Source organism: Monodelphis domestica, chromosome 1 (assembly GCF_027887165.1).
Source record: "Monodelphis domestica isolate mMonDom1 chromosome 1, mMonDom1.pri, whole genome shotgun sequence".
In the NCBI taxonomy this organism is placed as follows: Eukaryota; Metazoa; Chordata; class Mammalia; order Didelphimorphia; family Didelphidae; genus Monodelphis; species Monodelphis domestica.
In genome coordinates this window covers 453,350,571-453,376,498 of record NC_077227.1, presented here as the reverse complement: position 1 = coordinate 453,376,498, position 25,928 = coordinate 453,350,571, and the positions used below count along the sequence as shown (strand labels likewise).

Genomic DNA, 25,928 nt, shown 5'->3' with positions numbered 1-25,928 from the left:
TGAGGCAGGTTGACACCCACAAGGTCAGAATTAAAGGAAGGAGTAAGACCTTCTGGGGCTCAACTGATAGAAAGAAGGCAGGAGTGGTAATCATGATATCTGATAAAGCCAATGCAAAAATAGACCTGATCAAAAGGGATAGGGAAGGTAATTATATTTTGTTAAAAGGGACTATAGACAATGAGGAAATATCATTAATCAACATGTATGCACCATATAATATAGCACCCAAATTTCTAATGGAGAAACTAGGAGAATTGAAGGAAGAAATAGACAATAAAACCATACTAGTGGGAGACTTAAACCAACCATTATCAAATTTAGATAAATTAAATCAAAAAATAAATAAGAAAGAGGTAAAAGAAGTGAATGAAATCTTAGAAAAATTAGAATTAATAGACATATGGAGAAAAATAAATAGGGATAAAAAGGAATACACCTTCTTCTCAGCACCACATGGCACATTCACAAAAATTGACCATACATTAGGTCACAGAAACATAGCACACAAATGCAGAAAAGCAGAAATAATGAATGCAGCCTTCTCAGATCACAAGGCAATAAAAATAATGATCAGTAATGGTACATGGAAAACCAAATCTAAAACCAATTGGAAATTAAACAATATGATACTCCAAAACCGTTTAGTTAAAGAAGAAATCATAGAAACAATAATTTCATCGAGGAAAATGACAATGGCGAGACATCCTTTCAAACCTTTTGGGATGCAGCCAAAGCGGTAATCAGAGGTAAATTCATATCCCTGAATGCTTATATTAACAAACAAGGGAGAGCAGAGATCAACCAATTGGAAATGCAATTGAAAAAACTCGAAAGCGATCAAATTAAAAACCCCCAGCAGAAAACCAAATTAGAAATCCTAAAAATTAAGGGAGAAATTAATAAAATCGAAAGTGATAGAACTATTGATTTAATAAATGAGACAAGAAGCTGGTACTTTGAAAAAACAAACAAAATAGACCAAGTACTGGTCAATCTAATTAAAAAAAGGAAGGAAGAAAAGCAAATTCACAGCATTAAAGATGAAAAGGGGGACAGCACCTCCGATGAAGATGAAATTAAGGCAATCATTAGAAATTACTTTGCCCAATTATATGGCAATAAATACACCAATTTAGGAGAAATGGATGAATATATACAAAAATACAAACTGCCTAGACTAACAGAAGAGGAAATAGAATTATTAAATAATCCCATATCAGAAATTGAAATCCATCAAGCCATCAAAGAACTTCCTAAGAAAAAATCCCCAGGGCCTGATGGATTCACCTGTGAATTCTATCAAACATTCAGAGAACAGTTAATCCCAATACTATACAAACTATTTGACATAATAAGCAAAGAGGGAGTTCTACCAAACTCCTTTTACGACACAAATATGGTACTGATTCCAAAACCAGGCAGGTCAAAAACAGAGAAAGAAAACTATAGGCCAATCTCCCTAATGAATATAGATGCAAAAATCTTAAATAGGATACTAGCAAAAAGACTCCAGCAAGTGCTCAGAAGGATCATTCACCATGATCAAGTAGGATTCATACCAGGGATGCAGGGCTGGTTCAACATTAGGAAAACCATCCACATAATTGACCACATCAACAAGCAAACTAGCAAGAACCACATGATTATCTCAATAGATGCAGAAAAAGCCTTTGATAAAATACAACACCCATTCCTATTAAAAACACTAGAAAGCATAGGAATAGAAGGGTCGTTCCTAAAAATAATAAACAGTATATATCTAAAACCATCAGCTAATATCATCTGCAATGGGGATAAACTAGATGCATTCCCAATAAGATCAGGAGTGAAACAAGGATGCCCATTATCACCTCTACTATTTGACATTGTACTAGAAACACTAGCAGTAGCAATTAGAGAAGATAAAGGAATTGAAGGCATCAAAATAGGAAAGGAGGAGACTAAGTTATCACTCTTTGCGGATGACATGATGGTCTACTTAAAGAATCCTAGAGATTCAACCAAAAAGCTAATTGAAATAATCAACAACTTTAGCAAAGTTGCAGGATACAAAATAAACCCACATAAATCATCAGCTTTTCTATATATCTCCAACACAGCTCAGCAGCAAGAACTAGAAAGAGAAATCCCATTCAAAATCACCTTAGACAAAATAAAATACCTAGGAATCTACCTCCCAAGACAAACACAGGAACTATATGAACACAACTACAAAACACTCGGCACACAACTAAAACTAGACTTGAACAATTGGAAAAACATTAACTGCTCTTGGATAGGACGAGCCAATATAATAAAAATGACCATCCTACCCAAACTTATTTATCTATTTAGTGCCATACCCATTGAACTACCAAAATACTTCTTCACTGATTTAGAAAAAAACCATAACAAAGTTCATTTGGAAGAACAAAAGATCAAGGATATCCAGGGAAATAATGAAAAAAAAAACACATATGATGGGGGCCTTGCAGTCCCTGACCTCAAACTATATTACAAAGCAGCAGTCATCAAAACAATTTGGTACTGGCTAAGAAACAGAAAGGAAGATCAGTGGAATAGACTGGGGGAAAGCGACCTCAGCAAGACAGTATACGATAAACCCAAAGATCCCAGCTTTTGGGACAAAAATCCACTATTCGATAAAAACTGCTGGGAAAATTGGAAGACAGTGTGGGAGAGACTAGAAATAGATCAACACCTCACACCCTACACCAAGATAAATTCAAAATGAGTGAGTGACTTAAACATAAAGAAGGAAACCATAAGTAAATTGGGTAAACACAGAATAGTATACATGTCAGACCTTTGGGAGGGGAAAGGCTTTAAAACCAAGCAAGATATAGAAAGAATCACAAAATGTAAAATAAATAATTTTGACTACATCAAACTAAAAAGCTTTTGTACAAACAAAACCAATATAACTAAAATCAGAAGGGAAACAACAAATTGGGAAAAAATCTTCATAGAAACCTCTGACAAAGGTTTAATTACTCATATTTATAATGAGCTAAATCAATTGTACAAAAAATCAAGCCATTCTCCAATTGATAAATGGGCAAGGGACATGGATAGGCAGTTCTCAGATAAAGAAATCAAAACTATTAACAAGCACATGAAGAAGTGTTCTACATCTCTTATAATCAGAGAGATGCAAATAAAAACAACTCTGAGGTATCACCTCACACCCAGCAGATTGGCTAACATAACAGCAAAGGAAAGTAATGAATGCTGGAGGGGATGTGGCAAAGTAGGGACATTAATTCATTGCTGGTGGAGCTGTGAACTGATCCAACCATTCTGGAGGGCAATTTGGAACTATGCCCAAAGGGCGACAAAAGAATATCTACCCTTTGACCCAGCCATAGCACTGCTGGGTCTGTACCCCAAGAGATAATGGACACAAAGACTTGTACAAAAATATTCATAGCTGCGCTCTTTGTGGTGGCCCAAAACTGGAAAACGAGGGGATGCCCATCAATTGGGGAATGGCTGAACAAACTGTGGTATATGTTGGTGATGGAGTACTATTGTGCTAAAAGGAATAATAAAGTGGAGAAGTTCCATGGAGACTGGAACAACCTCCAGGAAGTGATGCAGAGCGAGAGGAGCAGAACCAGGAGAACATTGTACACAGAGACTAATACACTGTGGTATAATCGAACGTAATGGACTTCTCCATTAGTGGCGGTGTAATGTCCCTGAACAACTTGCAGGGATCCAGGAGAAAAAAACACCATTCATAAGCAGAGGATAAACTGTGGGAGTGGAAACACCGAGAAAAAGCAACTGCCTGAATACAGAGGTTGAGGGGACATGACAGAGGAGAGACTCTAAATGAACACTCTAATGCAAATACTATCAACAAAGCAATGGGTTCAAATCAAGAAAACATCTAATGCCCAGTGGACTTACGCGTCGGCTATGGGGGGTGGGGGGGAGGAAAAGAAAATGATCTATGTCTTTAACGAATAATGCTTGGAAATGATCAAATAAAATATATTAAAAAAAAAAAAGAAAATGCTAGGACCACTTTCTTTTCTTTTCTTTTTTAAATACCCTTACCAATACTGTGTATTGGCTCCAAGGCAGAAGAGTGGTAAGGGCTAGGCAATGGGGGTCAAGTTACTTGTCCAGGGTCACACAGCTGGGACGTGTCTGAGGCCAGATTTGAACCTAGTAGCTCCTGTCTCTAGGCCTGGCTCTCAATCCACTGAGCTAACCAGCTGCCCTCTGAAGTATTATTTTTAAGACTAGTTGGCAAGAATTCTCAGGGTGTTTCAAGCTTTCCCTGCTGCTACTTGGCTATCTGGGTTCCACCCCAAGAATCAAGGGATATTTAAACTGAACAAAGACTCAAAGAACAAAGAACAAAGAAGTACATGGTAGTTATATTCAAGTAAATAAAGGTTCTTTTGTGGCAGAGCAAAAGAAATTTGCTCATTTTGGAACACTAGACTAATTTTATGAAAAGTGAATGGATATTGCAGAAAGGCAAATTTAAGTTTGACAGAAGGAAATATTTTTCAAAAACGGAATTATCCAAAAGCAAAATAGGCTGCTAAAGAAAATTAAGCATTCCCACTCAAAGAAGGAAAGGTATATTACCACTTTTGAGGATACATTGTAGAGGAAATTCCTTTTCAATTATGGATTAGATTATATAGCATCCCTATAACTATGAGATTCTTAGTACTGTGACAAGACTAGTAGATTTAAGATAATTTGAATACAATAAATATTTAAACTGATTTAGTATAAGTTGGCATATAAGTACAATCAGTTTGTCCTCATAATCCTATGAAGTACAAAGTACAGGTATCATTATCATCATTTTACAGGTTAATTAATTGAAGTATATCTAGATAGAATAAATGGCTTGTTCACAGTTTCATAACTATAGAATTCTGAGTCAAATTTTGCACTCTTGAGTCTGTGGTTTAAATTTTTTTTCCTGTTCAAATACTATATAACTTCATGGAAGGAAGAGATCACTATAGCCAGTGAAAGAGTTCTTAACCTATATTTTTGACTGATTTTTAAAATATTTTGATAATTGATAAACTTCAATATATCAATTTCAATTGGATATATTTCAAATCATTACTTTCTTTAGTATCACAATATATTGTATTTTATGCATTTAAAAATATTCTGAGGAGTTCATGTCACACAAAAGTAAGAACCCCTGAAGTAGAATAATAAAAAAAGCTTTCTTAGAGAAGGCAACACTAGAATAAAGCCTCAAAAAAGATGGGTAAACCATAGCCCCATTAAATACTTATTTTTCATCTGTTCAAGCAGCACAACTTTTTATAAAAGGTTACTTTTTGTGATCTCAGTAACCAAATGAAGTTCCTGTAAGTGGCATTCTAACTCATTGTGTTCAAATCAGCTATAAGAAAGGAAAAAGTAACAGATTCATAAATAATTCATTGGTGAGATAAAGATGGTACCAATTAAAATCCTTGTTGTTTAGAATGAAGCTGCCTGGTCTTTTCCCTTTTGAACTATTCAATAGATGGAGTTGGGAAAGGTGTGTCACTACATAGTCCATAGAAGGACATTAAAAATATTATGCATTTTAATTTTTAATTAGGATATGAAATTGATTTTATTAAAATTATTTTTTCTTTTAGAAAATTGCAATACTCCCTGCAGTTGTGGACGGAATATTTTTTCCCAAGAGTCCCAAAGAACTCCTCCTTGAAAAGCAATTCAGAAATATCCCCTATATCGTGGGAATTAACAGTGATGAATTTGGCTGGATTCTTCCAACTGTGAGAACACTGTATTTCTTCCTTATTTTCATGTTTCTTATGTCTCCAGGACCAAGAATTCTCTCTTCGTTGTTCAAGTAAAGAAAAAAAAATTGAGATGGGACTGTTCTTTAAAGTTAATCTTATTTTTATCTCCTCCAATATGGGTCTACATAGCCAAGGACTTGCTCTAGACAATGGCCAAGTTATTGGAGATGTAAAACTGGTATTTAGTATTCCCTAACTTAAAAGATTAGTGACTTTAGAGACCATTCAATACAAACACTCTGTTTTGCAAATGAGAAAACCTAGGCCTAGATAAGGAAGGGACAGTCAGAGAATCACATACTTTTTTGGATGTAGACTCACACAGTACACAGAACCTTCATACTCTCTCCAATTTCCTTTTTATTAAAATTGGATAATATATATTTAAGGTATTGGTTTTGATCCCTAACATGAACTATATGGAAGCAATATGGGATAATGGAAAGGTTTGAGATCTGATGATATAGGTTTAAATTTTGACTTTGCTACTCATTACTCAGGTGACCTTGTACTTGTCAGTGAACTAGAGTTTCTTTGACTATAAAATGAGTTGGTTGGACCAAATGATCTCTCAGAGTTCCCTTGGTTTTGAATCCTATGAAAAACTAACTCCCTCAAATATAAATGCTAGATATTCAGGTATAAATGGTTTAGTATAATCATACAGTGCCCCTGTGTCATTTACATTATACTGGAGACATACAATAAACTAAAGGAATATACCTTTAGTAGTGTGTTTTGAAAATTAAAATATTGGACAGCATTTCGAACACAGTAGACATCCTAGGTTTAGTGGATGTTTTTGTTAGTTGAATAAAAATAAGGCAACTTCAGAATCATAATTTAAAAAATAAATGTATGCCTATTTTTGTGATTTCTTGGGATATTTTATAGGCCAAGTGATATCATTGATCTAACCCAACTTGAAGAATCTTATTTCAATGAAAAAGATAGTGTTGTCTTCATTTATTTCCTATTTAAAAGTTTATTTCTTTTGTTAACTGATAATTGTTTTTTGTAAATTTTTATTTTTATTTAATGAAATAAATAATTTGTTTTTTTAAATGTGTTTTACAGGTGTTGGAATATCCTCTATCAGAAAACACACTGGATCAAGAGAAAGCAACAGCTCTTTTGTGGAGCTCTTACCCACTTGTTGTAAGGAATCTAGAATCATAGAATGTCAGAACTAAGAGAGAACTTATAAATTGATTTGGTTGATGATGTGGGGAAGAGGAAATTAAAATGCAGAATGTTAGAACTCAAGGGACCTAGAAACAAGGTAGCTCAATATCTTCAGTGTAAAAATAGGGAAATTCAACCCCAAAGAGTGAAAATGATTTCACTATGGACAGTTGTTCAGCAGTAGAACCAGTACTTGAACCCAGATTTATTAAGTTCAGTATGTATTCTACTGAACTATAAATGTTTGAGGGACAGGAAGGTGGCAGAGTGGAGAGAATGATGGGCTGGAGTCAGGAAGACTTGAATTTAAATCTGATCTCAGACATTTCCTAGCTGTGTGATCCTAGGCAAGTCACATAAACCTTGTTTGCCTCAGTTTCCTCAACTGCAAAATGAGTTGAAAAGAAAAGGGGAAAAGTACCCCCACATCTTTGTCAAGAAAACTCCAAGGGACCATGAAGAGTCAGATAAAATTGAATGATTGAACAATAGCATCATGGTTTTACAAATAATGATTTTAATTGAAACAGTTTCAGGGGAGCATTTTGCCCTAATAGATGTCATAAATGGTAAAATAGCTAAACAATTTATAGCAAAGTTTGATAATATTATGGTGAATCTCAGTTACAATGGGTTGACAAAATCAATAAGAAAAAATATTGCTTGGGCCAATCTTTTGTAGAGCACAAGGTTAATGAATAGATTAATTGAGATATCTATTGATGAAAAATAGGATATATGAATGAATGGTCAATCATTTTTTATTCTTTGACTCATGCTCCATTCAGAAAATACCCAAAAACCTGACTCCTGTGATAACTGAACAATATCTTGGAGTGACAGAAGATTCTATCAAAAAGAAATGGCTGTTTTTGGACATGTTGGGGGACTTGTTCTTTGGGATACCATCTGTAATAGTGGCTCGACATCACAGAGGTGAGTTCCCAAGGATACCAGGGAAGAGGTTAAACATGTAATCACTTAATCTTTTCAATTTTTTCACCAAGGATAATAGCTCAATCAAGAATTACTTGGGATAGGTTCCACCCAGAGGCAAAGTAGATAGCTACATATATAAAATAATGCTATTCTTGGAGACTGGGTCCAATTCTGGCTTGACGGTTTCTTGATTGTAAATAGGGAGGATATAAAGATTTTGACAAGAAGATCCAACTGTTTGTGAACAAAGGACATTGGTTGGCTGGGAACAGCTTTATAAAACTTGGTGCCTATGAATCTAAAATGGTCTGCCTTTATCAAGAAGAAATTTGATGACTCTATGTTGTGGATGCCACAGGAGACTGAATATCCTAGTCACACTGAGCTTCTGAAATCAAGGAGTGAGGACAAAGATATCTTACTAAATTACCATAGATAAGAATAACAATTTGAAAAAAAAATATGCAATATCATTCCGCATGCCTCCATTGGTACCTCAGTTATGTTATATACCTAAGACCCACAGCCTCTCATTTTTTAAAATAACTTAATGACTCAGATCAGAAGCTTTTTATTGTTTAATAAAAGGTCTCCAAGGAGCCCCATCGATGGTAAGAGACTTGAAGTTCTAAGTTTTCCTCCATTTTCTTTTCTTTCAGATTCAGGTGCACCTACCTACCTATACCAATTTGAGCATCGATCAAGCTTTGGGGGAAACTTGAAACCAGTGACAATAGGTGCAGATCATGGGGATGAATTTTTCTTCGTTTTTGGGATTCCATTTGTAAATGGTAATGGATCTTTGCTTCCTTCAAAAGCTTCATAAGCAATATCACCTAACATCCATTTCTAAAAGTTAATTAATAGTCATTGTGTAGTTCTTTTAATACACCAAAGAGTCTTCCTCTCTACTATTTCATTTGATTATCACAGTAGCTTTGTGGTATTGAAAAGTTGTTATTTTATTTTGCCAACTCCCAAATAAGAAACAAGCCCAGATAGGCAAAATGATTTGTTTCAGGTTAATGGTAGAACTATAACAAACATCATTTGACTTCTAGTCCCAGGGACATACTAACGAGAACATTATTCTAAAATTCAATTGTCCAAGCTGAGCAAGGATGCCTTGTTTCCTTTAGGAAATGATATTAGACTGCATTAACAGTAGTCTAATATTTAAGATAAAGGAGGTGATTATCCTGCTACATTCGGTCCTGGTCAGATCATATCTGGAATCTCCTGTTTTAGTGACTGAAGGAAGGGTAACTAGATTGGGGAATAACTTTAAGACCATAATGAATGAAAATAGTTGAAGTAGTTGGGGATATGTAGCATGAAAGGAAGACTGCAGGGACAAAATGGCTACTAACTATCTTCAAGCATATGAAATATTCTTATTTGGGATTAACCTTGATCTTCTTGGGTGTAATAAAGAGTGATGGATAAAAGTTGCATAGACGTAGACTTTGATTTGATGTAAGGAAATATTTTGGCTATTTGAAAACATTCCTGATCATTCTTTTCAGGTAATGAGTCCCTCACCACTTGAAATGGGACTCTTCGAGTAAAAGCTATATGACCACTTTATGGTGGGATTATAAAAGTTATTGCTATTCAGGGTGAGTTGGATCAGATGTTTTCTGAGGTCCCTTCTAGTTCAGAGTTTCTTAAATTCTTAGTGTATTTTCATGTTTTTATTCATGTCTTTTGTTTTTTACATTAGCATAGTTTCCTCAGTATTTTTTCCTCTTCTCCTCCCAGAAAACCATCCAATATAAACAAATAATATTTTTAAAAACATAAAGGGTAAAAATCAGCACAATACAGTGAAAAAGTCCCAAAACATGCACAATGTAAATACCTGTGGTCCTCCCACTTCTACATAGGTGTGGATTAGGAATACCTTCTCATAGTTCTTCATTTGAATACTGCTTGTCCATATTGCCACCTTGCTATATTCCCTTTTGATTTGGATGGTATCTTTTTTTCCTGTTTACATTGTTGTAGTCATTGGGGTATATTGAGGTTTTTTTGGGTGGTAACTGAACTTTACTCTCCATCAACCAAACAATTCATAAAGATATTTTCAGGCTTCTCTGTATTTATTACATTGATCAATTCTTACAGCATAGAAATATTTCATTATATTCATGTACCACAACTTTTTTAGCTATTTTCTTATTGGTAAATATTTGCATTATTTCCAATTCTTTGGTTTCATTTAAAGCTAATGCTATGAATATTTCTATGTATATGGGAATTTTCATCTTATTCATTATTTCCTAGACTTTTATGCCCACTAATGGAGTCTCTGCATCAAAGATCAAATTTAGTACTTTTATTTGCATATTGCCAAATTGCTTTCCAAAATGTCTGTTTTTTTTTTAATCAATTCTCAGCTCCACCAACAATGTATAGTGTGGCTATCATCCCCCCAAATTGACCGTTGCCATTGTTTTGTTATTTTTGCCAGTTTCCAGGGATAAGATGAAACCTCAGGTAATCATATGAGTGATTTGGAGCATTCTCTCATGTAACTGTTAGAAATTTACTATTAGAAATTATTCTTTTGAAACCTTTGTTCACATCCTTTAACCATGACAATTCTGCTGTAAGGCCTTGATTTCCTCTTATTATTGTACTGCTTAAAATGATGGTTTTGATGTTAGGAGAGTAAATGGTGTCATACTTTGGAAAAATCTGTATGTAAGAGTCAAAAAATCTATTAATGTTCTAAAGATTCACACTATAGCCTCATGATTTCATACCTCTTCTATCATAGAATTCAGGTCTCTCCATTTTTTCACTTTTTTCAAGTATTATTGGTTCTAGTGGGTTTCCTGGGGCTTCCTGAGTATTCCTAAATATTCCTCACTAAGAAAGAAAACCTGAACCCACTTTTCCTTTGTCTTTTATTTTTATTATGTTTATTTTATTTTTAATTATTTATTAATTTTATTTTTATTATATTTCATTATTTTAAAATTTATTTATTTATTTGTAACATAAAAATTCCCAGGTATCCTTTGTCTCCCTCCTCTCTCCACACTAAAGAAAGCATCATTTTTACATATATACATATATATTTGTATATATGCCTTGCTTATTTCTATTGTAATAATTAAAATAGTTGAGGACATAAACTATAGTGATTAAAATAGTGGAAGACATAAATTGTAGTAGATATAAGAGTGGATGAGTAAATTGTGACCGCAGAAAATATGTTTTCACTATAGTGTCTTGTTTTAAATCAATATATATATATATATATATATATATATATATATATATATATAAGGTGGTCGCCAGGGAAAAATTCCCAATTATTCAAATATACCCAACTCAACTGGGTTTTATAGAGATTTTAATTAATACAAATGAGGAATTAAGAAAGAGAGAGAGAGAGAGAGAGAGAGAGAGAGAGAGAGAGAGAGAGAGAGAGAGAAAGGAAATAATGAGAGAAGGATAGGACGACCCAGGGCAGCTCTGGCCATCCCAGGCCTAAGCCTTAAGAGAAAGATCAGTCTTTTATCACTCATCACAAGATTTGTCCAAGCAAGGATTCAGAGGGACACAGTCTCCTCAGAGGGAGTTCCAGCCAGTCAGCCTCCTTCAGACTGTCTTCAAGAGACTGTCTCAAGAGACTGTCTCTGCTCTCAGATTTTCATCTCCTTATAAAGGGAATTTTCTTCTATGTCACCTCCCCTAAATTCTTCCATCTACCAATCACAGTAGACGTTTTTCAAAGGACAGACCATTCTTAGTTCACACCTAAGAAGACTAATCTCTTGAGTAATTCACACCTGAATAGACTAGAATCTCTGAGTAAGTTTTCACCTCTTTGCTCCTTGTAAGTTCACAAGTTGCCTGACCTTTATAGGTACTTAGCACCCCTTTGTATTAGTTCTAAAACTAGGCACAGCTTAAGAACTTTTTGTCTTACTATAAGTATGGGTTTAAGTACTTTTCATTGTTCAGCAAAGAGTTTACAACTTTATCTTCCCCTAAGGCATGCTTAAGTATGGTGAGTTCTCACATTCCTGATCTAAGTACCTTCACTGCCCAAATGGGGAATGGTCCCAATGGGGAATGGTCTTAACCCAACCTTATGAAGTAGGGTCTGGGAATTTTTCTAAGGTTTTCAATCCTAACATTATGAAGTAGGGTCTGAGAATTTTTAAAGTTCACACTATTTATCAGTTCTTTCTTTGGAGGTGGATATACACAAAACAATATTTGTGTTGCTGTATATAGTGTTCTCTTGGTTCTGCTCATTTCATTCTTCATAATTTTATGTAGGTCTTTCCATGTTTTTTTTTAAATATTTACCTTATTCATCATTTCCTATGGCACAATAATATTCCATCACAATCATATACTGCTACTTTTGCCTTTCTGTTTCTAGTAGCAGTAATGGCTTTTAGGTTGCATGTCAATATTGTGCATACCCAGGCTTACATATAAAGTTAGAAGTTGGCATAGTGAGATCAATGGATTTGGATCAGGGAATCTGCAAATCCCAATTCCTTGTATGATCTTGAGGAGGTCACTGAACTCTGGCCTTCAATTTATCAATTTATGAAAAAAGAGTTCAACTAGATGGGACCTATCTGTAAGGATTTTATTAGAAAATAAGTATTTTTTTTATTAGTTTAGAGATAAGAAGTAGAGTGGCTTGAGAAAAGAACTGGAGTTTGAAGCTGAGCTGAGAGAGCATGTTAATTTCAACTGCTGACAGTTACAACCATTTTTCTATGTCAATTACTCTTTCTGGCAGTTGGCAGAGACACACCCTCAAAGACTCTCTCTCAGGGCTGGAGGAGGTAACATCTTCACCTCTCTTTCTGTCTGAGGAAAAGATATAAAGGAGCTCAGTGTTTTCCTTTCCCAGCTTGGGAAACACTAATAAATATCTATTGTGGTTTTTATAGATTGGTTTATATCAGAGAAGACCAAAGAAAAACCTGGTCTTTGGTTTCCACTCTGAGTCTCAGAGTCCTAACTTGATTCTTGTTGAGACTCAACCAGCTACCCTTTGCTATTTTATAATTTGAAGGTGAAGTATGATTTATAAGGATAATAGTGGTAGTTTTATTTAGATAGTATAAATCAAATAGGATTAGTGTAGTCTGTGAAACACAGGAGAAGCAGTTCCTTGTGGAATCTGGGAGTTTATTTGGGTGGATTTAGAATCCCTTAGAATTAGTAATCCTTCTTTATCCTTATATATTTCAATAAATATTTTATGTTTATAATAAGAGTCTCTTTAGCATCCTTGTGCCTGGCCCAGAAGGGAAGTTCACATTTGAGCTTCACTTAATCACTGAGGATACTTTTGATTACCTCTTATCAAAAGTATAGGAACAATTTGAACCTGATTGGTGAGTTAAACAGTTTTGAACCTATATTGGAACAATTTTTCCATCTAAATATTCTATTGTATAACTTGACAATTTTATTTTTACATGTCATAGGTTGTAAAGTCTTATGATGATAAGAAATATTTATAATCTATCATCTTCATCTTTCCCCAAAACTTGTTCATATTTTTGATAATAGATAAATTCTCCTGGTAGTTGGAATACATGGAAATTTTAAACCCTTTTAAGTTTCATGGATAAAACCAGGAGATTGCTTAGCTGAGGAGGCACACCAGAAAAGGGGCCTATAAAATATAAATGTGTAAAATAGAAAACTGGAAGTTTTGGAAGAGGAGAGCTCCCTAAAGAAAAGAAAAGTGTGAAGAAAAAGTAGTATGGAACCCTGAAGAATGACAATAGTTTAGATCTTTAACCTCTAATAGCATTTTATCTTTTGCTCTTATTATATTTGCAGAGCATTCCCCAGAAGAAGAGAAACAACTTAGCAGGACAATGATGAAATACTGGGCCAACTTTGCTCGGAATGGGTAAGACTACTCAAAGAGAAAATGGAAACTTTTTTCTCTCAAGACACATAACCAATATAATTTTCCCCATTATTTATATTTCCCATTACATATCCCTTTTTCCTCCCTTCCATATAGATTTCTGTATCTTAACAAAAGAGGTTTTTTTTAAGTGTTTGCATTTGTGTTTGGGGAGAAAGTTTATTAGAACGCACCTACAAATCAGTTAAGTCTGTCATTATATGTAAACTTCTACACACACCATCCCCACATTTACAAAGAAGGCAGGGAACCAAATTTTCTTATTTATTCTTAGGGGACAGGCTTGGTCATTATAATATCACAGCACTATGTCATTTGTTGGGGTGTTCTTCTTGTTATTGTGTATATGGATTTTTCTTGTCCTGCTTATTTTGTTACCAATTCATGTAAGTCTTTCTATGTTTCAATGAATTCACATTGCTTATTTCTTCTAATACAGTGATATTATTGTAAATTTTGTATTATAAGACATCAAGTTAATCCCCACTTAGTGAGCATTTACTTTGTTTCTATACATATTTTATATATTTGCATTATTTCCCAGTATAACAGCTATTGGACATGGTATATAAAGTCCCTTTTATGATTTACCTTTGGCTTCTATAAAAATTAAATTAGTTTCTAGTAATAAAAATATTATATTTATGAGGTTTATTAAAGATTATTAGAAATCAAGGATACAAAATAATAAACCATGTGCCTAGGGCTGATTAGCCCATTCACATTTTACTCACTAGGAAGAGAGAAGGCTCTTGGGAGGCAGACTCAGGTGAGATTATAGGGAATTCTGGGAAATACCAAGGACTTCTTGGGATTGAAGTCTTGGGTTCAAATCTCCATTTTTACATACCCTACTGTGTTTGTATTGGGAAACCAGTTTCCCCAAAAGGATCATGGAAATATAATCAACTTAAAGTTTACAATAATTTGAGGATAAGAGGGAAAAAAAAACAAAACCAATGATTACTAGGTGCATTGACAAAAAGCCAGTTAGGGGGCAGTCCCCTTTGGCATAAGAGTATACATACAAAACAAATGCATTCAAACCCCACATCCAAAGTTCATTTTTGATCTTCCTCATGCAGCTTGTGGTCTGTGGAGGCATCTTCATGGCAAAATTTCTCCCTCAAGGAATTTAAACTTTGCAATTTAAAATAATAATAAATTTTATATTCTTACATACCCCCCTGAAGAGGGTGATTGAAAAACATAGGGATCATTTAGGGATGCATGGCTGAGTTATGAGGTATATGAATTAATTATCAAGATAAATAAAAAACATTTTAAAAATCCAAATTAGAAAAAGATAATTTCTGGATGAAATGTAGACTATCAAAGTCTTATGTGTAAAAATTCTAAGTAAAGGAAAAATAAATCTATAACAGGTCCTTTAATCAGGGCCCGATTAAAATGATTTAAGCAATGATGCATTTACCCAGTCAGTAGCCAGTACTACAGAGAGTTGCCACATTATGAAAGACAGAAAAGGGACTAGATTATAGGAGCCAGGTAGGAGCCAAATTTGAGATATTTGTCTGTAAGTATTTTCACAAAGAGTGGATACAAGGAAGGCCTACGTCTTAACATATGTAAAGCATTGCAACCTCAAGTCTTCACACTATGTTCAAGTCCTTTGTATTGGCTTAGAAGTGCATCAATACTACCTGGATTGGTTTCTTCTTTTTTGACCTGTGTGCTCTTTTGGCACAATTCAAGTTTAGCTTTGTGCTTCTTTGGTCCTGTGCAATGGCTCTTTTTGTATATCTTGTCCTGGAATCAGATAGAATCATTAAGCAAATTCCCATAATTTTTTTAAACAATTAGTGGCATAATTTTTACAGTCTTAAGCTTTTGGGGCATGCATTGACATTATAGAAAATATATTTTAAACTTATATTACTGCTAAATCACAAAAGTTAAAAAATCTTAATACTGGTGACATGCACTTCAAATATAAAAAGTAGAGAAAAAATAAAAGACTGAAGTAGTATATTGCACATGCAAGAAAAATATAATAGTAAAAGAGTTTTAAAATTCCAAAATATAGCTTATAATCATTGACACACTGTGTCAGCTAAGAAAATGTAGAATACAAGGCTTTTTCATGAAAAATGAGATCAATTTCCTCTTCATATCTGGCCATAATCCACTGTGAGTACAACCAAATGAACTGCACAAAGCAACAGTTTTTATAAAGAACAGCAGTTCAAAATCCCCAAATTTCTCAATAGCCCAATTAATTACAATGGCAAACAAACCCACTATCATATTTAACATGAGTTACAGTATGGCATTTTAAAAAAAACTATAAACTGATGGATATTTGTCACAATTTTTACAGACATAGCAAAACTTTCAACCTTGACAAACATATATTTAAACAAAGTAAAACTTATTTGGGTCTAGAACATCATCAAGAAATCTAGATATCATTAAAAAAATGTGGCAAAGGGTCTAGGAAAAAAAAAGCAAAACTCTGTATTATTGATGTTGGGTAAAGTGACATGAAGAGTTATAAATGAGAGATGCTCCTCTTTTGGGAGTCATCCAGAGTTAGGGGTACAATGCCCTGGGATTAATTTCCCAGCTCCTTTGGTATGAGACTGTGATGTCCCATCCATTCACGTTTTTATAAATGTGGGAGGTAGGGATTATAACTATTTCACTTCAGCTACTAAAATGGACCTTACCTCCTATTAGGGGCAGGCAAAAATGATCAGTGTTGTTAAAAAAATTCTAAAAATCATGTCTAAAGGACCTCTAAAAATAAATTTGAAATATTTAGCTCATTAAATTTTCCAAAGGTTCTTATACAATTGTAACCAGTTCTGATGAAGTCCATCTATTCTCTTTGTGACAATTTACAAAGTCAAAAATAGAAAAAAAGCTGTTTACATATATGGGCTTATTCAATAATATTTGTTCAGTATAGTTATAGGGGGAAAAGCAACAGAATATAACAGTACTTAAAACCCAGTACATTAAAATGATTCAGTGTAACAGAATAGTGTTGAAATTAAAACGAACAGAATTAAATCATAAAACAATCATATAAAACATTGGGGACTGAAAAGCCTTAAAAATGTAACCTCCAGTTTCTTTAAAGTTCCTTGGTTTTTATCCATTTGGATGCCTATTGTCAGAAGGCAGTAGATTGGTAAGGGGTAGGCAATGGGGTTCAAGTGACTTGCCCAGGGTCACATAGCCAGGAAGTGTCTGAGGCTAGTCTCTAAGCCTGGCTCTCAATCCACTGAGCCACTGAGCTCCTCCCCAATAGTGAGGGTGGGTTTTAGGAATCTCAAATTGGGCCAAAGAGTTGCAGGGAGCTGAATTTCTCCCCTGAATCTCAGGAGAGATAAATAACAGAATCAATGCACTCAAAAGATACTCTTTTAAATAAGACATGTTTGGAAAAGTCTCTTCCTTCTCCTCTTCCCCCCGCCACCCCATGATCCGTGGAAGTCCTAAGGTCCTAAGAAAGAACACCCCCGTTTTTATCAGGTAGTGTTTAATTCTGAAGACACAAGAGCAGCTACCAGTAGCCTGGGTCCTGAGGCTGGGCCTGGGACAATGAGTGATCTGGCTCAGAGACCAGAGTTTCTGGGGCCTGGGCTGGAGCTGGGCAGGTCAGGATCAGGAGAGTGATCAAGCAGGTCCAGAGCAGATGAATGCAGGCAGGAGTGGATAGCAGGTAAGCAGGCAAACAGGCAACAGGAGCAAGCTGAGTCAAGAGGCTTTGCTTAAAAGCCTTGGAGAAACGTGACTTAGAAGAATTATCTAGGCTATCTTTAAAAAAATTTTTTTTGAGAAGTTCTCATCCAATCTAGTGGTTGCCATTACTATAAAAATTAAATTAGTTTCTAGTAATAAAAGATTATTAGAAATCAAGGATACAAAATAATAAACCACATGCCTAAGGCTGATTAGCCCATTCACATTTTCTCACTACATCTTGCAATGTCTGAGTAGAGGAATTGAGGAGGCTCTTAGGAGGCAGAGAGCCCATTAAATACTAAATTGTGATCTCTCCCAGGTGAAGACTCAGGTGAGATTCTAAGGAATTCTGGGAAGTACCAATGACTTCTGGGGATTTAAGTCTGGGGTTCAAATCTCCATTTTTACACTTCCTTTGTAAAGAATTAAAACTTAGGAAAACTGAGGCAGGTAAAATTAGTTTCTCTCTGCAAGGAGTATCATATTTTAGAGGTTTATTAAAGGTTGAGAATTTAAGAATATACAAGTAAGAAAAGGCACGTGCCAGGTGGGCCATAAGGCCCACCCAAAATTTCACTCACATTATGAGACGCATCTGTTTGCCAGCGGAGACAGGAAGTAAAGAGAGCCAAAAGCCTTTGCAATCAGGTTAAATACCCCATCTTGTTCTCGGCCCAGGTGAGGTTCCAGTGAGATTAGAGGGCATTCTGGGAATTAGCAAGGACTCTTGGGGAATGGAGTTCAGAGTTCAAAATCTCAATTTTACATTCCCCCCATTTGATCCTCTGGAAAGAAGGACTTCCCCAAAGGATCATAAAAACATAATCAATTTAAAGATTACAATAATTTGAGGATAAGAGAAAAAAAAGAACAAAACTAATAACTACTGGATGCATTGACAAAAAAGCCAGTTAGAGGACAGTCCCCTTTGGCATGAAAGTATAGATACAAATAAATGTTCAATCAACTACACCCAAAGTTCATTTTTGTGCAGCTTGTGGCCTGGAGGCTTCTTCATGGTGGCTTCTACAACAGTTCAGTTTCTGGATTCAGGGAAGTATCATCTTTATTTACCTAAAATTCTTCTCAAAATAAATTTAAACTTTGCAATTTAAATAATGATATTTTTTATATTCCCCCCATTAAGAGGGTGATTAAAAAAACAGGATCACTTAGGGATGCATGGCTGAGGTATGAGGTATATGAATCAATTGGCAAGAGATATTAAAAAGATATCAGAAAAATCCAAAGAAAAAAAGAAAAAAGTCTGGATGAAAATATAGACTATCAAAGTCTTATGTAAAAAATTCTAAGTGAAAGAAAAATAAATCTATAACATGTCCTTGAATCAAGGCCCAATCAAAATGATCTAAGCAATGATGCATTTACCCAGTCAGTAGCCAGGACTACAGAAAGGTACCACACTATGAGAAGCATAAAAGGGGACCAGCTTATCAGAGCCAAGGTTTCAGGGATACTCAACTGTGAGTATCTTCAGAGTGAGTGTGGACACAAGGAAGGCATACATCTTAACATAAGCCAAGTGTCACAACCCCAAGTCTCACACTAGGTTCAAAACCTTTGTATTGGCCTAGAAGTGCATCAATCCATCCTGGATTGGCTTTTCTTTGGGTCTGTGCAATGGCTCTGTTGTGTATATCTTGTCCTGGAATCAGACAGAATCATTAAGCAAAGTCCCATAATTTTTTAAATAATTAGTGGCATCATTTTTATAGTCACAAGCTTTTTGGGGTATGCATTGGCAAATGTATCTTAAACTTATATTACTGAAAAGTCAAAAAGTTAAAGAAAATCTTAATGCTGGTGACATGTGCTTCAAAAATATAAAAAGGAGAGAAAAAATTTTAAAAACCCTGAAAAAGTATATTGCACATGCAAGAAAAATATAATAATAAAAGAACTTTTAAATTCAAAAATATAGCTTATAATCATTGACACACTGTGTCAGCTAAGAAAATATAGAATACAAGGCTTTCTCACCAAAAATGAGAACTATTTCCTCTTCATGCGGCCATGATCCACTGTATGAGCAAATGAATGTTACAAGGTTTTTTTTAAAGAACAGTAGTACAAATATGTAGTATCAATATCCCCAAAATTCTCAATAGCCCAATTAATTACAATAGCAAATAAACACACTATCATATTTTACATAAGTTGTTGTATGGCATTTTTTTAAACCTATGAATTGATGGATATTTGTCACAAGCTTTTACAATCATAGCAAATTCAACCTTGGTAATTAAACATTTTTAAAACAAAGTAAAACTCATCTTGGGTTAAGAACATAATCAAGAAATCTATATATCATTCTGGTGGAAGTTAAGTAGTGAGCTGAAGAGTATAAATAAAGGGATGCTCCTTTTTGGAGGCTTTTTAGGGATACAAATGCCCTGAGATTAACTTCCCAACTTCCATTCACATGTGGGAAGGCTGGGGTTTATAATTGTATTTCACTTAGGGGCAGGCAAAAATAACCAGAGATTGTTAAAAAAATTACAAAAATCATGTTTTAAAAACCCTTAAAATCAGTTGAGATATTTAGCATATTAAATTTTCCAAAGGTTGTTATAGCAATTGTTGTCATGCTGTCCCTTTGCTGTCATGTTGTCCCTCACCCTCCCTTGTACTGCTTCCCTCCACACCAGTCCATTTTTTACCCTTCTGCTCCCCTATAGGGCGCAAATCTATTCTCTTCCCCAATGGATTGGATTGTTCTTCCCTCTGGGAAGGGTTCTTCTGACCCTTTGGGTCAGTTTCAAAGTACGTAAGAGTTGAGTATTTCTTATCTCCAACCTCTTTACCCTTCCAGTGTATCTATGTTCTCTCCTCTCCCTCCATGAGCTTCTTTGTGACATATAAATTTACCCCCATTTGTTTCTTTTCCCATTTCTTTTAGTCATAACCTCTTTTCTTTTTTAGCTCTAGTCATGTATATATATGTATATATATACATACACATGTATTTGTATTTATGCATGCATATATCTATATACCTATTTATGTCTGGTCCTTTCATCCTATACAGTTTGTCACTGTTCCCTCTGAGTGTAATTCTTCTAGCTGCTCAGGTGATAGCAACAGTTTTTAAGAGTTACCAATGACCTCTTTTCTTATAGGGATGCATATCATTTTAACTTATTGAGTCTCTTAAAAATTTTTGTTGTTGTTTTGTTTGTTTTCCCCCCTCTTTTTTAATTACCTTTTGATGATTCTCTTGAGTTCTGTGGTTGGACATCAAATTTTCTGTTCAAGTCTGGTCTTTTATGTATGAATGCTTGGAACTCTTCTGTTGTGTTGAATGACCATACTTTCCCCTGTAAAAATATAGTCAGTTTTGATGGTATTTTATTCTTGGTTGTAGACCTAGTTCCCTTGCTTTCTGGAATATCGTATTCCATGCCTTTCGGTCCTTCAGTGTGGATGCAGCCAGATCCTGTGTTAACCTCACCATATTTCCATGGTATCTGAATGGCTTCTTCTTGGGAGCTTGTAATATATGTTCTTTCATCTGATTGTTTTTGAATTTGGCTATAACATTTCTTGGTGTTGTCAGTTGGGGATTAAATACAGGGGGTGATCTGTGGATTCGTTCAATCTCCACTTTCCCCTCTTTTTCTAGGATCTCGGGACAGTTTTCCTGGATAATTTCCTCTAGTATTATGTCCAGGCTTTTTCTTTTGTCGTGGTCTTCTGGTAGTCCAATTATTCCTAAATTGTCTCTTCTTGAACAATTTTCTAAATTGTCTGTTTTGTGAATGAGATGCTTCATATTTTCCTCAATTTTTTCATTCTTTTTGTTTTGTTTTATAGTGTCCTTCTACCTTGTGAGGTCACTTGATTCTAGTTGTTTTATTCTGGTTCTTAAAGATTGGATTTCATCTCTGGCTTTTTGGTCGTCTTTTTCCTTCTGGTCTGATTTTCTTTGAAAATCATCTTTCATCCTCTTTACCTTGTCTTTCATCTCCTTTGCCTCATCTTTCATCTCCTTTGCCTCATTATCCAGCTGGTTGATTTTGGCTTTCAAGACACTATTTTCTCATTTTAGTTCAAGTGCCTCTGTTTCCAGATGACTTATCTTAATTTTTAAGTTCTTTTCCCAATTGTCTTCAGCCTCTCTTAGTTGTGTTTTGATTTCTTCCACAGCCTGTATCCAATTTTCTGGGATTTCTGGTTTATTGTTTGCTGATCTCTCCCCCTCTGTTCAATTTGCTGAGTAGTAGCTGTCTATTGTAGTTTCTTTCTTCTTTTTCTGTTGTTTGCTCAAATTCACCCCTTCTTTACTCCCTGTATTTGTCTGTGATCTTCTTCCTCTCATTTTTTTTGTTTTTTGGGGACTTCTATCAGTCTCCCCTCTTGGAGCTTTAATAGAAGATCTCTTGGTGTAGTCTCTGGGGGAGGGTTGTTGGGGGTTTGAGCTTTCCTGTCCTCTGGAGGCTTTTGATTGGCTTAAAGTCCAGCAGTCAATGAGGATGGATGGGGAGCTTGGGCTTCCCTGTGTTCTGGAGACTTTTGATGGGATTTAGTTCAGCTTAGTTGGGCTGGTTCACTAACTACTATTTGGTCTATATGTCCATTTTGAGATTGCTGAGGTATACAATATTAAAATTATTGTTCTACATATAATTTCTACCAAGCTGTTTTCCAGTTTAACAAATAATTTTTGTTGAAAAAAATCTGACTGAACCTCTTCCTAACGTGTGTTCAGAAATTGATTTCCAAGAGAGTGACTGTTACTACTAGATTCTATACTCTATACTTTGAGGCTATAAATCCTAAAACTGTATAGTTTGTAATCTCCTTAATGCCTCAATGTAATTCTCGATGAATAAGTCATTACACAAAAATAACTTTAAAACAGACATTTACTAAGATGACATGGTAAGAACAATAGCTATAAAGTAGTTTTCCTATGGACTCCTGGGAAGAGTCGATAAAATTAAAATTCATTTGCTATGAAGCACCCCCGGAGAGAATATATGTGACTAATGACAGTCACTCCTCCAAGACTCAGCAGTGCAAAAGTCCTTTATCTCCTGTCAAATTTCCACCCAGCTCCAACCCTTCTACTCATCCTATCTTACTCTGCCCTGCCCTACCTTAGACACAATCATTTTTTACCTTGACTTTCAGCTTTGCATCTCTCACTGAAGAATAGCTGTCCAGAACTGGGTGTTTCTTTCTGGAGTCCAAAGCTAGCTATCTCTTTTTGAGTTACCAGAGGTTCTGCCATTCAGTGTTGACTCCAGCCTTGAAGGAATATTTTCCTAGAAAATTTATATCTCAGTTCCCCCTCAAATATGCATTTCAATTTCTTAAAGTGATTTTATGACTACTAGATTAGAGTTTCTCTCTCTAAGCAAGTAGTTCTGCTCAAAGGTAGAAAAAGAATGAAATTACTCCTATTCTCATTTCCTAATAAGGGTTAGGTTCTTTGTTGTGGAACTATAGAGCTAGCAGCTCAGTTTTCTAAGGGTCATAAGAGAGCCACTGCCAATTTTTGTTCAGACACTGAGTGCCTCTTCCAATCAGAGAAAGATATTCACCCTTTTGAAAAGGAATTCTACAATGTCTTAGTACTTTTATAATGGGAAACTGTCTAAGAGGGATGTGAGATGATGCAAGCACCTAGGAACTCCCCAGGATCAGTTAAACACAAACCTCTTGGCTTATGAAAAACAAAGTTTATTTTATAAAGGAAATAAGGGAAACTGGTAGGTAAGACCCTAAAACTCTTAAAAAAAACTCCACCCAACTTCTAAGTGTCCTGCTTTAAGGAGAGCTTTCTTTCCCTTCTCTTCTTTGGGCCCTGGTTACAGCTCTGTGTTCTATACCCCCTTCTCCCCCCCATGCTCTCTGACTCTATTTTATCTGCCCACTACTGATTAACAAAAGAAAGAGAAAAGGTTGGGTTTAGCTGTACTAAGTAACCCAAAGTCACAGATGAAAATCTTTGGATTACCTTAGCCCACATAGGATTTCTGGCAGATGGACCACTGGCAGCTGATCTCTGGACTCAGGGAAAATGGTTTCCTCCAAATAAATTATCTACCCAGGAGTCAAAAATTTCCCCATGAAATTTTGACTATCCGGGGAAAATCTCTCAGAGCAAAATGCTCCTTCAGTTTGGTGGAAATTCAGGCAGAGAGTCAAAACCTCCCTCCAATCCCAGAAGGAAGTCAAGTCAACTATTTTCAGTTCAGACTCTCACAATTCCTTTCTCCTTCCCAGAATCCTCTCCAGGGACTTGTATCAAAATCCCCTTCTTTTAACTAATCCTTGGTCTATCCCCAATTTATATTCCTACTCGTTGTTAACACATAAACGTTTTATCAGTCTTTTATTTCCAGGAATTGAGGTAGAAGTGGAGGAAGGAAGCACTTTCCTCCCACATACACCCTTTACACTGTCAATTATGGAATTTGTCCCTCAAGCAATATGAATTTATATTTTGGAGTTTATCAAATACTAGATTATTGGATTTCATTGCTCATGATTCTTACATATATAAGAGACTATTCCACTGATTTACTTTATGTTTTTTAACTAGTTCAAATATTTGGATGGTTATTGCATTATATAAGAATTTGAAATATAGTTGATAAGGTAGAAATTTAATAATACTGAAATACTAGGGAATTTGACTTTTTGTGAATGAGTTCTCCACTTCCTGCCTCTTTTTTTAAATGACCATCATCAATGTTTAAATTAATATCTTTTAAATCTTTATTATTTTTCCAGAAATCCCAATGGTGATGGCCTGCTAAACTGGCCTGTATATGATCAGAATGAAAAGTACCTTCAAATTAATGTTAACATGAAGACAGCCAAGAAGCTAAAAGAAAAGGAAGTGGCATTTTGGACTGAGATCACAGCAGAGAAGCCAGTTGGAATAACTAGAGAGAATATAGAGCTATAATTTGGAATTATCTACTATTTCTCTTTCAATGGAAACTCAATAAGAAAATCATTCAAATTCGTATGGATATCTGGTTCTTTAATAGTGGAAGAACCTTTCAGCAAAGATGTGGGGAAGTCGGCATTGGACTAAGGATAAATAGAACCAGCCAACTATCAACATATTGGGCAATTATTGGAAGATAATGACCCCAAAGCTTTTGCACTGGGGACATTATAGGATTGCCTTGTTTTCAGATTGCTCCAAATAACTGCCTTTCCATACATATGATTTGCTTTAGGTTATACTAAACGAAATCCTCTTTATTTGTGATTCTTGCTACCTATGCACATATTTTTGACTGAGACATGGAAATAAATAAGTCCACATTTTAAATAAGATTTAGTCCATGCATGCATTCTTTTTTTTATAGTATCGTGTTAAATTTAACATACACTTTTAAAAAACCTGGCAAATGATAGAAGCTCACAAATTTATTTGTATATTTTTAAATATGTAAATTTCATTTTCATCCTTTATTTCTGTTCTTTGTACATTGAAATATGTTTTTTACTTTCTTTTGCCTTCCTACCACTTAGCCTGGTGGGAAGGCTTAACCTGGTACTATACATGAGTTCTAATCAGGGCCTTTCTCTACTGCATCCTTTTCTTTTTTACATTTTTTTAAATTTTTAAATTTTTTTCCAAGGTTGCATGATTCTTGTTTTTTTTCTTCCCTCCATCCTTCCCTGCTCCCAGAGTTGACAAGCAACTCCACTGGATTATAAAAATATTATCACCTGAACCCACTTCATATTATTCATTTTTGTAAAAGAGCAATCCTTTAAAACCAAAATCCTAAATCACATACCCATATAAACAAGTAATAAATTATATATTTTCTTCTGGATTTCTACTCCCACAGTTCTGTCTCTAGATATGGATACCATTCTTTAAATTCCTCAGAATTGTCCTGGATCATTGCATTGATTTTAGTAGTAAAGTCATTTACATTTGATAGTCCCACAATGTTTCAGTTACTGAGTATAATGTTCTCCTGGTTCTGCCTATTTCACTCCACGTCAGTTCATGGATGTCTTTCTAGTTCATATAGACATCCATCAATTCATCATTCCTTATAGCACAATAGTATTCCATCACTACCATATACCACAATTTGTTCAGCTATTACTCAATCAAGGAACATCCTCTCACTTTCCAATTTTTTGTTACCACAAAGAGCACAGCAATAAATACTTTTGTACAAACAGGTCCTTGCACAGTTTTTTTTGTTAATCTCTTTGAGATATAAACCCAGTAGTGGTATTGCTGGATCATAAGCCATGCATTAACTTAAAGCCCTTTGGGCATGATTACAAATTGCCCTCTAAAACGTTCGGATCAATTTATAACTCCACCAGCAATGCATTAT

At 35.0% G+C, this 25,928-nt stretch overlaps 1 protein-coding gene across 1 annotated transcript in view; it reads left to right on the top strand.

The window, feature by feature from the left end:
• LOC100020779 (liver carboxylesterase 1-like) overlaps positions 1-24,895 on the top strand; it is a 63,073-nt gene extending 38,178 nt beyond the window's left edge. The window contains exons 9-14 of the mRNA XM_007474880.3: positions 5,643-5,783; positions 6,888-6,968; positions 7,784-7,931; positions 8,594-8,725; positions 13,770-13,842; positions 24,340-24,895. Coding sequence (XP_007474942.1) covers positions 5,643-5,783; positions 6,888-6,968; positions 7,784-7,931; positions 8,594-8,725; positions 13,770-13,842; positions 24,340-24,517 — 753 coding nt within the window. The 3' untranslated portion in view covers positions 24,518-24,895. The remainder of the gene's footprint in view (positions 1-5,642; positions 5,784-6,887; positions 6,969-7,783; positions 7,932-8,593; positions 8,726-13,769; positions 13,843-24,339) is intronic.
• Positions 24,896-25,928: the final 1,033 nt, after the last annotated feature.